At 43.7% G+C, this 14,571-nt stretch overlaps 1 protein-coding gene across 1 annotated transcript in view; it reads left to right on the top strand.

The window, feature by feature from the left end:
• Positions 1 to 14,571, top strand: part of OCRL (OCRL inositol polyphosphate-5-phosphatase) — a 2,544,778-nt gene that overhangs the window by 265,063 nt on the left and 2,265,144 nt on the right. Inside the window, exon 6 of the mRNA XM_044057236.1 lies at positions 13,314 to 13,427. Within this exon, the coding sequence (XP_043913171.1) occupies positions 13,314 to 13,427 (114 nt within the window). The remainder of the gene's footprint in view (positions 1 to 13,313; positions 13,428 to 14,571) is intronic.

Genomic DNA, 14,571 nt, shown 5'->3' with positions numbered 1-14,571 from the left:
CTTGGACTTTTTCAGTGCAAATGCTTTGGAACTGCTAGTCAGCACACCCACAAGAAGCTCAAATGTCCTGGACATATTACTCACTAACATGTGAGAACATTGCCCCCTCCCCTGTGTGATGTCCTCCCTTGTAAGATCGGACCATAAATCAGTCAGTCTCATTTGATGTAATTATAAAACCAGATACCCCATCAAGCTGAAAACGCTCTAGAATTTTTCAAAAACAAACTGCCTCCTACTAAGTGATGGTATAAGAAGTTTCAAAGCCCTTTGAATGCAGATCACATTTATTCCTGTGCAGAGGTATACAGCAATGTCCTGTATAAGCAGATAGGATTTAGACCCCTAGTATAAACAGGCTGTACAACAAGAGAAAGAAAGTAATGTCCAAGAACAAGAGGGAACTGTTTCAACAGAGGAAGAAATCCCTTTGTATCTTAAACAAACAAATAAGAGCTCTTTTCCAAGTCCTCCAAAGTGAAAGTACAGTTTTGTACCTACCATAAATGTAGATGTCCGATAGGTATGCATCTGCAGTCCTAACATATGGGTTGTCCTGCCTCAGGCAGCCCTTCGGTCGGCCGGATTCCAAAGTCTGGGTCTGGCCTCAGCTGATGTCGCACTTCACCCGACGTCATAGCTGCTGTTTATTGGGTATAAAGGCATCAGCCGATGCCATTTTCCTCAGTGTTTCTTGCCCCAGATGCCAGGTGCCCTCTAGAAAGGCTAAATTTGGATAAATGCAAATAATTCCAAACAGTAGAGAGCAAACAATATGAAAATATATACATATATACAAACAAATACACCATAATAGATTCCCCCAGCTAGCTAAAAGAGGGGTAAATACCCTAGGAATACCACAGAGGGGAAGGAGGGTGGGTAATCCGGACTGCAGATGCATACCTATCGGACATCTACATTTATGGTAGGTACAAAACTGTACTATGTCCTCCAAGGATGCATCTGCAGTCCTAACATATGGGTAGAACACCATAGCCAAACTGGGGGAGGAGGCACTAAGATAAAGATGGTGTAGTTAAGATCCCTTGCAAAACAGCAGTTGCAAAACCTGCTCGGGATCTAGAGTATAAGGGAAGATTGTAATGCTTGGCAAATGTATGCACGGAGCTCCAAGTAGCAGCTTCTAAAATGTCTTTGGTAGCCACTCCTCATAGGAAAGCTGAAGTGGTGGCTGTAGCTCTTGTGGAATGAGGTCTGATATTATCAGGAGTTGTCTTTCCATGAAAAGAGTAGCAAAATCGAATGCAATTTCCTATCCATTTTGAGATTGTCTGTTTTGAAATTGCTTTTCCTTGCATTCCTGTTGCATATGCTACCAGAAGCTGGTCAGTTTTTCTGCTGGTCTTAGTTCTGTCCAGATAGTAGCGTAATTGTCTGTGCACATCCAAGGTATGTAGCAGTCTTTCCCCCTGTTCTGTGGGTTGGGGAAGAATGTAGGTAAATGAATCGCTTGGTTCAATGATACTCTGGAGACCACTTTTGGCATAAAAGTAGGGTTAGTTCTCAGAGAGACTCTGTCCTGATGGAAGATAAGGAAGGGTTGTACTGCCATTAATGCCTGTAACTCAGATACCCTTCTTGCTGAAGTAATTGCTAGCAGGAAAGCAGTTTTCCAAGACAAGAATTGTAATTCTGCTGTTGCTGCTGGTTCAAAAGGGGGAAGTGTTAACTTTTCCAGCACAAAGTTGAGATCCCATGTAGGTAAAGGTGGCTTCCTTGGAGGCTTTACATTTTTGATTCCTCTCAAGAACTGCCTGAGTAGAGGATGAGAGAAGACAGGAGGATCCATGTTGTATTCTGCTGAAATTGCTGATGCATGAATCTTAATGGAGGAGTAAGACAGGCCATTGTGGAACAGCTCTGCTAAATATTCCAGGATGTGTGCTATGTTTGCCAGTGAGACATTTTCTCCCTTTGCTGCATTCCAAATGAGGTATCTTTTCCACTTGGCTGAATAAGTCCTCCTTGTGGAGGGTCTGCGTGCCTCCAGGATTATGTCCTTAACCCTCTGAGATAAACCTGGGTTATTTTGGTTTATGCAATATTCCAAGCAGCTAGCTGCAGAGTTTTCAAGTTTGGATGTAGGATCTTGCAGTTGTCCTGTGTTAGTAGTAAGGGACATAGAGGTAGATGCCATGCGTGTGTCCGAGACATGCTTCTCAGTAGCGGGTACCAATGTTGCCTCGGCCAGTCTGGAGCTATCAGAATTACCCTTGGCTGATCCTCTCTGATCTTCAGTGGAACTTTGTACATCAAGGGAAGAGGTGGAAATGCATATGCTGTCAGGTTTTTCCAGCTGAAGGAAAGGGAGTCCACCCTCCAAGCAAGTGGGTGGTATGCTCTTGTGCAGAATTTCTTCAATTGGTGATTGTGTGGGGAGGCAAACAGGTCTATCTGTGGTAGTCCCCATTTCTTTGTTATGGTTTTGAAGATATCTGGATGCAGCATCCATTCGTGAGCATCCGTGGTAGTTCTGCTTAAGGTGTCTGCTAGAGAATTTTCTTTTCCTGGTACAAATCTGGCCTGAAGTTGAATGTTGAGGTTCAGGGCCACATTCCACAGGTCCATTGCCATCCGGCATAGAGGATATGAATGTGTACCTCCCTGTTTGTTGATGTACCACATGACTGTGATATTGTCCATCCTTATCAGCAGATGACCCTGTTGAAGGAGTGTTTTGAATGCCTGGATCGCATGTTTCTCTGTCAGCATCTCCTTTAGATTTGTGTAGATTCAGCTGGTCTTGGGTCCATAGGCCTTGTATACACTTGTCCACCATGTGTGCCCCCCATCCTAGGTCTGAGGCGTCCGTGGTGATGGTCTGGCTTGGATGTGGTTTGTGGAAAGGCAAGCCTCTGTTCAACTGACAGGCCTGAGCCCACCACAGGAATTCTTGCTTCAGGCATGGAATTATTGGAATCTGGGCTTCTAGACTGTGCTTGTGTTGAGACCATACATTCCTTAGATACCATTGTAGCTTTCTCATATGCAGCCTGGCATGCGGAACCAATATTATGCAGGATGCCATGTAGCCCAGGGCTTGCAGGACTTTGCTTGCAGTAAGCTGAGTTTGTGTTGTTAATGTCATGAAGTAGACCGGTAGTTGCCTTTGTTTTTCTTCTGTGAGAAAAGCCATCTGAGTTGATGTGTCTAATTCTGCACCCAAGAATGTTATCCTTTGGGATGGTACTAGTCTTGACTTTTTCATGTTGACTGTGTATCCCAAGGCTTGCAACAGTTGTATGACATTTTCCAAATATTTTGTTAACTTTGCCTTGTTGTCCGCTTGTATTAGGCAGTCGTCCAGGTGTGGGTAAATCTGAATTCCCTGAAGTCTGCAATGAGCAATTACTGATGCCAGGCATTTCGTGAATACTCTGGGCACAGTAGATAAGCCAAAAGGCAATGTTGAAAATTGATAATGCTCTGATCCTGCAAGAAATCTGAGGTGTCTTCTGTAATCTGGTTGTATAGGGACGTGCAGGTATGCCTCCTTGAGATCTAGAGTCAGCAGCCAAGACTCCTTGCCCAGCATGGGAAGAAGTTGCTGGAGGGTCAGCATTTTGAATTTTGGAACAATGAGGTATGTGTTCAGTGCGGACAAATCTAGAATAGGTCTCCATTGATTTTCTTTTCTTGGTACAAGGAAACGCCTGGTGTAAAAACCTTGGCCTTGTTCCATAGGTGGCACCTCTTCTATAGCTCTCATCCTTAGTAAGTTGTTGATTTGTCTTAGAGCGTCTGTTTTTTGGCTTGGTGGTAGGTTTGGCATTCCTCTCTTTTTTGGTAGAGTATGGAAGTGAAACCTGTAGCCCTTGTCTATTGTTTGTAAAGTCCATTTGTCTCCTGTAATGTAATGCCAGTTGTCAGAGAATAAGGCTAGTTTTCCGCCCAAGGGTGCTTCTAGTTGTTCCCTGGTAGGCGGAACTAGAGCCAAGTCATTGTGTCTGCCCTGTGGAAGTGGTTGTAGTTGAATCTGTGGCAGTACTTCTCTGGTTGGTAGGTTGCCACTGACGTCCCCTGTAGGTACCCCTAGATTGACCTCTGCCTCTTGGGCGTCTATTTCTGCCTCTCTGCGCTCTGGAGTTGTCTGGAAAGGACCAGTTCTTCGAAGGCCAATTTCTGCTAAACCTCAGAGGTTGGACCTGTAAGAAATCCTTGACTGTTTGGACAGATTTTGCTTTTTCTTCCACCTTTTTTAGAACCTCCTGTGCAGGGGAGCCAAACAAACTTTGTTTCTCCATGGGAGCATCTAGGAGTTTTGACTTAACATGGTCTGGTAAGGATTGTTCTTTTAACCAGGCATGCCTTCGAATCACTGTTCCAGTCACAGCTGATCTAAAGGAAGCCTCCAGTGCATCATAGCCACATTTTAAGAAATGGTTACTGACCTGCTGAGAGTTATGTACCAAATCCTGAAGGGACTTGCGGTCTAAAGGTTCAGGAGAAGATAGTTTTTTATTTAGCTGGTCTAACAAAAATTCCTGGTACTGAATCATGTGAAATTGACAGTTCAAGTAGTTCAAGTTCAAGGCTGAAAGAGTAGCAGAAGTATAAACCTTTTTACCCCATCTCTCTAATGCTCTAGATTCCCTTTCAGAGGGAAGAGGGTTTTTGGCAGAGGCAGCTGCCACACCTTTAGGGCCCTGTGAAATGGTTTCAGGGTCTGCAACAGGAGCCTTATACAAATGGTAGTGTGTGTCCGGGACCCTGTAATATCTGTCTGGCTTGGCAGGGGCCGGAGGAAGAGAATCAGGAGCAGTACAGGCATCATTATATGCATCATCAACAACTGTTAGTACTGGAGGAATGGCTAAAGGCCTATGCTGTGGTAAGTGTAAAAAAGTCCTTAGCCTTTTCCTTGAATCTGAAAAATCCTGGCCCTGCCATTGGAAGTGTTCCCGCATAGCATGCAAGGTTTCCCCAAAGGAAAATTCTTCAGGAGGAGAAGCAGAAGGAATGGAGTCTTTTGCATCAGAATCCTCATAAGGAGAATATGGGCCTTCGTGAGGGTCTGAAAGGTCTGAATCATCCGAGGAATAATCTGTAGAGACAGGTTCCGGGGGTTCAGTCCTAGGGCTCTTGTCTGGAGGGGGCTGAGAGGCCCTGTCTGGGTGACGTTGGGATCCTCTGATCAAAGAAATGAGATCCTCAGCCAGGCTGAGTATTTGGGAACTAGAGGTAGGCCTATGTGAAGGAGTTTTGGCAGGCAAGGCCTTAGAAGATTTAGCTGCCTTAGCCCTGGCTAAAGCCTTGATAGACATGGAAGGCAGGGGGTCTAGCAGCCCCACGTGCAGGGGTAGTTATGTCTAAAGGAATAGTGTCTGATAAATCCTGGGTGCCTGCTTCTGTAGCAGTAAATTCAGTAGCAGATTCAGCCATGCTCTGTGAGGCCTCGGCTATCGGAAGCTTTCGGCCGAAGGAAGAACCGGGGCTCGGTTTCAGCGAAACCGAGACATTGTGATTGGCCTAACCGTGGTTTCAGCTGAAACCGCGGCGAATGTCGGTCCTTTTCCTTGCGCTTTTAGCTAATTGAGTAGTCTGAGTCTCCGACGGCATTTTGTATGCAAAAGCGGGACCAAAACTCCTCTGCAAACTCCGACCGACGCCTAAGTGTCCGTCGGTTGAAGGAAGCACAGGCTAGACAAGCTGATACGCCGTGGTCTGGGCCTAAGCAAGGAAGGCAGTAAGAGTGGAAATCCTTATGAGGTATTTGTTTCCCACAAGTTAAACAATTATTTACTTTGTCTGACATCGGCTGAGGCAAGAAAGAGTCCCCAACGGGTACTTAGCTTTTAGAAGTCTTCGGTAGTAGAAATCTCTGGATCTGACCGACCGGCACTTGCGAACAGCTTCTGCTTCGGGCACCGCGCGGCAAGAAAGACTGAGGAAAATGGCGTCAGCTGATGCCTTTATACCCAATAAACAGCAGCTATGACGTCGGGTGAAGTGCGACATCAGCCGAGGCCAGACCCAGACTTTGGAATCCGGCCGACCGAAGGGCTGCCTGAGGCAGGACAACCCATATGTTAGGACTGCAGATGCATCCTTGAAGGACATCTATGAAGCAAAAATAGCCTCCCTAGCTAAGGATAATCACAAGGTATTCTTTAACTATGTCCAAAATCTAAAAGGGAATGCCCAGCTATGCACTGAACTAATTGTGGATGGTACTGCTCATACTCAACTGGAGGTAATTCTCAACCTGCTAGTGAACAGATTTGGAGAAAATTTCATCACCTTCCCCTCCATTCATCCCCCAAAGTATACCTGCCACCATTCCTCAGCCTATTCTGTCAAGAGAGTAGGTCATCTCGGTGCTTTTCATAGCCAAAAAATAACATCAGTGAGACCAGACAGCATCCTGTGTTGCCTTTTAAATAACTTAAAACATGAACTAGCAGACTTACTTGGATCACTGTTTAACCACATCCTGTGAACTGGCTATGTTCCAGCAGAATGGAGGAGGACAAAAGTAATCCCTCAGCACAAAGGGGGGACCATCAACTGACCCTGGGAATTATAGGCTCATAAGGTTGACTAGCCTTATCTGTAAGGCCATGGAAGAATCATTGTAGGCCTTATCAACAAGGGCATAGGTAATATCCAAACTTGGGACCCAACCCCGTTTGGATTCATTAAAGGTAGATCATACCGGTTAAACTTAGTTGACTTCTTAAAGAAAGTCACCAAGGCCCTGGATGAGGGAAAGACAGTGCAAACCAACTACCTTAACCTAGCCTAGGCATTTGGCACAATCCTCCACTCAGATATTATAGAGATAATTTCCCAATTGGGAATTAACCCCTACATCACCAGATGGGTAGCCAATTGGCTGAACGACAGGACACTTACTTGTCAAAGTGGGTAACATCACCTCTAGCAAAAGACCAGTCACCAGTGGTGTACCACAGGGTTCTGTTCTGGGTCTTTTACTGTGAATTCATTTCTCAGAAATCCAGACAAACATGGACGGCCTGTGGGAGTGAACTTTGCCTGGCTTACAGGACAGTCTCAGACCTGGCCCTGATGGAAATGCTAAACATTCATAAAGCAACCTGCACGAGGCCACTCGCTCCAGGAATCTTAACCTGGCCTCTGACATGAATAGGTCATACTGGAAAGAGAGAGATACATCTCCCAGGGACTGCCACTTCTTTGGAACAAGCTTCTAGTTCATGTGAAAGAGTCCCCTTCCTGACCCTCTTCAGGTACAACCTAGATCAATGGATGGGTAACCACAAATTCACTCCTGGAGTAGTGCCCATGTCCCTCCTGGTCAGAGGCAGTCGATATTAATTACCATAAACTCTTACCTCTTTAAACTTTTCTCACTTAGCCACCCACAAATGGGGCAACCCAGTATATATATGGCCAGGCTTGTAATGGCTCTAGGAGTAACCTTCTGTTCATGTCACTGTTTGATATGTGATGTTAATAAAAATGCTTAAAATACAGAGTTGTACACAATTCAGTAACAAAGTATAAGCAATGTTATTCACCATCTTAAACATAGCAGTTTATATATTGAGTTTTGGTATATAAAGTCCATAAAGGCCTTTTTGTCTGCTGTTTGAAGTGAAACTTTTAAATTTAACAAGGTGAAGTTCTTCCTCATTAGTAGACTTGAACCGTCCTCACAAGGTGGTAGGGAGTTTCATTTGCTGGATGTATCATAACTGCTTGTATTTAAAAGTTACTTTCTTTCCCTTGGAAAATACCTATTCACCTCCATCTCTGTATAGTCTTGCATTCATAAAATTAACATTTGTTTGAAACATATCATATTTAAACTTTAAACCAACTCTGTTTTTATTTAAGGACCTAAATAGATTTGCTAACTCTTCAACAGTATCAACAGTAAGCAATTAAGTTGACAATAAATCCATTATAGGCTGCCAGTATTGCATAAAAAGTTCACCCAGCTAACTTTGAAAGTTGTTAGGAGAAGAACAAAAGTGCCTAATGGCTTCTTTTGATTGAGTGAATAAGGTGCTGAACCAGAGAGTGATGGTAGATGTACCTTATTCAGGTTTTAAACAAGTTCACACTGAACTAAACTACTTGCAAAAGGTGAGGCTCAGTTTGCTGTCTCAGTGGCTTCTTTTATAAACACATTTGAGAGTTGTAAGAGAGATTAATAAAGGAGCAAGTGAGATGAAATCCTAAGGAAAAAAATGCTACATTGCAGGTCAGAGTATAAACTGTATGTATAGTGCTGCATGAAAGATCTCCGATTATTAATGTCAGTTTTGCATAGCCGGTCAGTAAATGGATTGTGTAAATGGTTTATGTAGTTCTACACAACAGATCACAGGGAAGAGAAATGATGTCTGTAGTACAAGATAATAGATCACAATATAGTGTTTGTGCTGCATAACAAATCCAATGACGTGTAAATGATGTTTGTAGTGCTGACTAGAAGATCCCAGGGAGAGTAAATGGTGTTTGTGGTGCTGTCTAGAAGATCCCAGGGAGAGTAAATGGTGTTTGTGGTACTGTCTAGAAGATCCCAGGGAGGGTAACTGATGTTTGTGGTGCTGTCTAGAAGATCTCAGGGAGAGTAACTGGTGTTTATGGTGCTGTCTAGAAGATCCCAGGGAGGGTACATGGTGTTAGTGGTCTGTATGTAATGGACAGCTTTCAGGATTTCATAAGCTATTATTTGCTGTGCAAGGGATCGTCTTTGGGTCTTTAATAAAGTAGTCTGTAGCACTGCATAATGTCACCCCTGGGATTCCGGATATTGGCTAAGGCTCTTTCCACCCCCATAGTGCCTTTTTTAGGCAAGGCTCAAATTCTAAACCTACCACCCTAGAAAAGAAAAATGGGAAGAAACTGAGGGTAATGCTGCTCAATGCCAGAAGTCTAAATCTCAAAATGCACGCACTCGAGGCCCTTCTCAGTATGGAGAACATCGATGTCTGTGCTGTAACTGAAACCTGGTTCAAGGCTCCTGAGAGCACCCCAGCACTATTAGGTTTTATCTCATATCATGCGTTCCGGCCCCAAAACCCGGACCACACCACAAAAGGAGGGGGTGTATCCATATTCATAAAGGATACCCACACCTCCAGGTTGGTGGCAATGCACAAGCTTGGAAACCATCCAGGTGCAACTAACCATAGGCAAAACTGCTCTACAAATTGTAGCATGCTACAGGCCACCCTCTCAAACTCAGGAACCCCACACAGCCTTCCTGAAGACACTGGAGGGTATAAATGTATCTCCAAACACCATCATATTGGGTGACTTCAACTACCCGAATATAGACTGGGAACATTACTCAAGCCCTAACTTTCTAGCCCAACTGTTCCTGGAGTTCATAAATTCAAATGCCATGGAACAGCTAGTCACTGTTCCCATGAGAGGAGAAAATATACTAGATCTCATTATCACAAACATGGGGACAAAATGCTCCACACCGGAAGTATATCCCTCATTGGTGAGATCTGATCATAAACTAATCTCACTGGAAATCCACATCCCGCCCCACCCCCAACAAAAAGACCACAGTGAAGAACTTCTCTAAAGCAAATTTCACACTACTCAAGACTGGTGTGGTATCCTTCAAGGCCCCTGAGCCAGTGGAAACCACAACCCAAGCTGCGGAAGCCCTTACAAATGCCTTCTATGAACACCTCCAGGACTGCATAGATCAGGCAATCCCAAATAAAACCAAGACTCTTTCCACAAAGGGCAAACGACCAGTCTGGTAGACCCCAGCCATTAACAAACTTTACAATAAGAGGAGAAAGCTATTACATGATCGAACAAAATCCATAAAGGGGAAGTCACCCCTGATCATTATTAGTAAAAAAATACGAGCACTCATAAAATCAACTAAGGCCAATTTTGAGAGAAAAATTGCCATGGATTCAAAGGACAATCATAAGGGCTTTTTCAGCTATGTTAGGAACCTGGGTGGAAACTCCCAGATATGCTCAGAATTAGTCCAAAATGATACAAAAATCACTGAACCCACAGACATTGCCAACATATTGGCAGACAGGTTCAGTGCAAACTTCACCCCTCTCTCCCCCCCTAAAGGAGAGATAACTATCCCAGCAGAGTGTAGCCTCCCAGACATCTCAAATGCGCAGGTGAAAGCTGCTCTCTCTAAAGCTAAAAACACAGCATCAATGGGACCGGATGGTGTCCCTGGCTGTGTGCTACATGAGCTAAATGAGGAATTAAACCCGCACATAAGGCAGCTGTTTAATCTCAGCCTTACCACAGGATACGTGCCCAAGGAGTGGCGTACGGCAACTGTGGTCCCACTCCACAAAGGCGGTGCCTCTACGGACCCTGGTAATTACCGCCCCATAAGCTTAACAAGTCTAGTCTGCAAAGCTATGGAGAGGATCATAATGGAGCTCATAAAGATATAGGGGACTTGCAGACATTGGACCCGACCCAGTTTGGCTTCATCAAGGGCAGATCATGCCTTTTGAACTTGGTCGACTTCTTCAAAACAGTCACCAAGGCCATTGATGAGGGAAAGGCAGTCCATACAGCCTACCTTGACCTTGCAAAGGCCTTCGACACAATACCCTACTCGGGTATTGTAGAAAAACTTACCAGCTTAAATGTAAACCCATATGTCACAAGATGGGTTGCAAACTGGCTTAAGGACAGAACCCACAGGGTTAGAGTTGCTGGCGCTATGTCAGACTCCAAGCCAGTCACAAGCGGTGTCCCACAGGGCTCGATCCTTGGCCCCCTATTGTTCGGCATCTACTTCTCAGAAGTACAGGCCAACATAGGAGGACTTTGGCTGACAAAGTTTGCAGACGAATGCAAACTGGGCGCCATAGTGGAAAGTGCATCGGACACGGATATCCTTCAGAAGGGACTCACGGAAACAGATAGCTGGTGCCAGAGCCATGGCCTGAAGTTAAACACCAAAAAATGTATAGTCATACCCTTCGGGAAAAACAAGGTAACCCCAAGCTACCATATAGGTGGCAATCCACTAAGCACAGAAGAGGTTATCAGGGACCTGGGGACCCAGGTTGACAATGGCCTTTCTTTTGACACTCACGTTGCTAAAGTGGTTAGAAAGACCTTCTACATTGCCCACCTGATCATGAAGGGATTCACATCCAGATCTAGTGAGGTCATTGTTCCCCTGTACTCTTTACTTATCAGACCAATGATAGAGTACAATGCCCCATTCGGGATGTATCGCACCCGACATCTGCAGCAATTGGAGAGACCCCAAAAGTTCCTCACCAAAAGGATAAAGGGACTCCAAAATCTCTGTCATATGCTGCCAGATTGAAGAAACTCCAGCTCTATTCAGTTGCATACCGTCTGCTCAGAGGTGACATGTGCCTGACATACAAGGCCATGTCCAACCCGGAATTAATGGACATGCTCCACCTCAAAAAATCCAAATCCACCAAAACCACTAGAGCAAGCGACTTAAACCTTAGCATGGATATAAATAGGACGTGCTGCAGGGATAGATTTATCACTCAGAGACTCCCTATGCTGTGGAATAAAATCCCGGTCCATGTGAGGCAGAGCACCTCGCTGGCTCTGTTCAAGAGAAATCTTGACCTGTGGATGGGAGATCGTAGGTTTATCCCGGGAATCATCTCTGTGTCACTGCTGGACAGAGGCACAACAAACTAATGGGCACAGTATTTTTTCATATAAGGGGTGGCATAAGCCACAAAAATTTGGGCTAGGCTTATAAATGCCTTAGGGCAGATAGCCTAGTATAAACCTATGAACCTATGTTGTAAATGGTGCCTATAAGTGCTGCATACAGATGAGAGCATAAAAGCTGTTGACGGAGAAAGTGGAGATCTTGTCAGCACTGGGCCTGTTCTCTTTAATAGCTATGTAAATTATTATGCTGAATGACTAGAGAAAGGTCTATATGCAAAAAACTAGACTGGACTTAAAAACGGTAATATATGCATTAAAAAAATACAGACTGGGAGGACTGATATAGTTTTTGTAGAAAAATGGTGAAAGAAGAAAACCTTTAGGATAATTAATGCTGACAATTTGCATGTGGAAAAGCATTTCAAGAATGTGTTGAAAAAAAGTTAGGGGATCCAAAAATGCATTCAGAGTAGCAATGTTAGGAGGAAAGTGGCAGTTATTTAAGTAAAGTTGGTGAGACCACATCTTAAGTACTGCATTCAGTTCTGAAGACCCCATCTGTGCAAGAACACAGTTGGACTGAGGCTCTTTAGAGGAGGACTATCGTATAGTACAAGGTGCGTACTTGAAATCTGTGAGGGAGGATTGATGGAGCTGAGTATGTGTACACTTGGAGGAGGGAGTTCATCATAAGAGAGACTTTCAGTGTTAACTGCAAAAGTTATCCAAGAAGGAACTGTATGTGAAGAGGGGAGTTGAAAACTAAGGAAAGATGATTTGTTGGGGGAGATATGAGAGTGTTTCTTCTGCGAGGGTTTTGAATACACAGAGAAGCCTGTCGTACAAGGTGTGATTATATCCATGGTGACATAGGACAAAGACATTATGGAAAGAAGAAGTAAACAGTACTACTTGTGCTTCTCTGGTAGCTTCTTTGTGTGGGTCCTGACAGAGTATAAAGAACTAAGTGGTTCTTATCTGCCTGTACTGGCAGAGTATATGGAACTAAATGGTTGTCGTCTGCATGTAGTGACAGTATGTGGAACTAAGTGGTTCTTATCCACCCGTAGTAACAGAGGATGTGGAACCAAGTGGTTCTTATCTACCAGTGGTAACAGTGGATGTGGAACTAAGTGGTTCTTATCTGCCTGTACTGACAATATGTGGAACTAAGTGGTTCTTATCTGCCTGTACTGACAGTATGTGGAACTAAGTGGTTCTTATCTGCCTGTAGTAACAGAGGATGTGGAACTAAGTGGTTCTTATCTGCCTGTAGTAACAGAGGATGTGGAACTAAGTGGTTCTTATCTGCCTGTACTGACAGTATGTGGAACTAAGTGGTTCTTATCTGCCTGTACTTGACAGTATGTGGAACTAAGTGGTTCTTACCTGCCTGTAATAACAGAGGTTGTGGAACTAAGTGGTTCTTATCTACCTTTGATTTCTGTACTGGGCTGAGAATGAATTTCTTTCTGCTTAGATATGAGTCTCATTAGTTTTTATATATTGTGCTTCAAAACAGGTTAATCTTCCCAAAACTACTTACTTGCTTGAAAGGAAACAGTTGTACCTTGTAGGCTTCATCCTTTTTACGAAAATTAGTGAATAACAGAACTGTCAAGCAAAATGAAGGAAAAACAATTTTGCAATTAACTCTGTTTATTTTGCAGCATTGTTAAAGACAAGACCAGCTGAGGTGATGGATCCATTTGGAATAGATTCTTCAAACTGGTATCAGTCATCAGAAACTGTACAGAAAACAGCTTCCAAATTACCTGGCACAGGTACTTGTATACTGAAATGCATCCTAGAAACAGTGCTTGTGAATTGCTGAGGAATAAATGTGTTATAATATCATAGGCTAATGGTAACTCATGATGTTCAACATTTAGATCAGTGTTGCAGTAGCCTAAGCTTTTTGGGTCCTACCCTAATGACTGGCCAGCTTTCAGAGATTAAGGGTGCCTTCCATGCACTCTTCAGGATTTGGAGGAGAGATCCAATAAAGATAGTCTGTCAAACTAGTAAAAGCTTTTTTTGCCACTGAGGTGCATTTCTTTGGCAGCCTTCTTTCTTTGGGGGAAAACCCTGACAACAATGTGTATTTGTTTTTCTGATTAAAATGTAGTGTTTCTATGAAACTGTTTTTGGGCCTGTCATTGCATTTCATAATGAGTTTGTGTGTAACTGCTTTTGTTAACTTTTTGTGTATTGTCATCATTTTCCTACAGGTTTTGTACAGTTGTGTTTTTAGTGCTGGATAGTGTGCTTGTTGGGGACTGTCAGTGGCATACGTAATTACCTCAGTATCACTTGTTTTTATCTTTACCTTTATGGGCTCATTCAGTCTCTGTCTGCCTTTGAGGTCTCATTCTTGGATAACCTATAGAGTAGCTAGTGGTCTCTGTTGTTTAACTTCCCCTGCCCATAAGAAGAAATATTATTTATTTATTTGACATTTGTTGACCAGAATAGTCTGACTGAGGCTTAGTTCCCTTTTTCAGTGGAGGCCTGGGGAGAAAAGCTCCACGACAGTAGATTAAGAAACAACAAATATAGTAAATACATAGCCCAGTAATGTGAAAAGATGTACACAGAGTTATATCACAAGGTTAGACAGATGGTCAATTTGTACAGTTGAATACATTGTGTCTTTCGTTTTTTTCCCGGTTAGGGGTTGCCACAGCGGAACTCCGGTCTGCTAATGATTGGCAGTAGAGTTTTACGTGCTGGCTTGCCGGGCCTAACGCACAACCTTCAACAAAGGAACGCCCGTTCATGCATGTCGCCACACAGTAGACGCTCTAACTGAGAATTGAACGGGCAACATCTGTGAGGCGACAATGCTACCGCAGCACCACCACCGCAGTGTACAGTTGAATACATAGTGTTCGAAAATGGAGGTTGTCAAAGCTATTTACATAATGC

The sequence above is a fragment of the Protopterus annectens genome, chromosome 15.part0, assembly GCF_019279795.1.
Source record: "Protopterus annectens isolate FY-2018-M chromosome 15.part0, PAN1.0, whole genome shotgun sequence".
Taxonomy (NCBI): domain Eukaryota; kingdom Metazoa; phylum Chordata; order Ceratodontiformes; family Protopteridae; genus Protopterus; species Protopterus annectens.
This window is presented reverse-complemented; position numbering and strand designations above follow the sequence as displayed.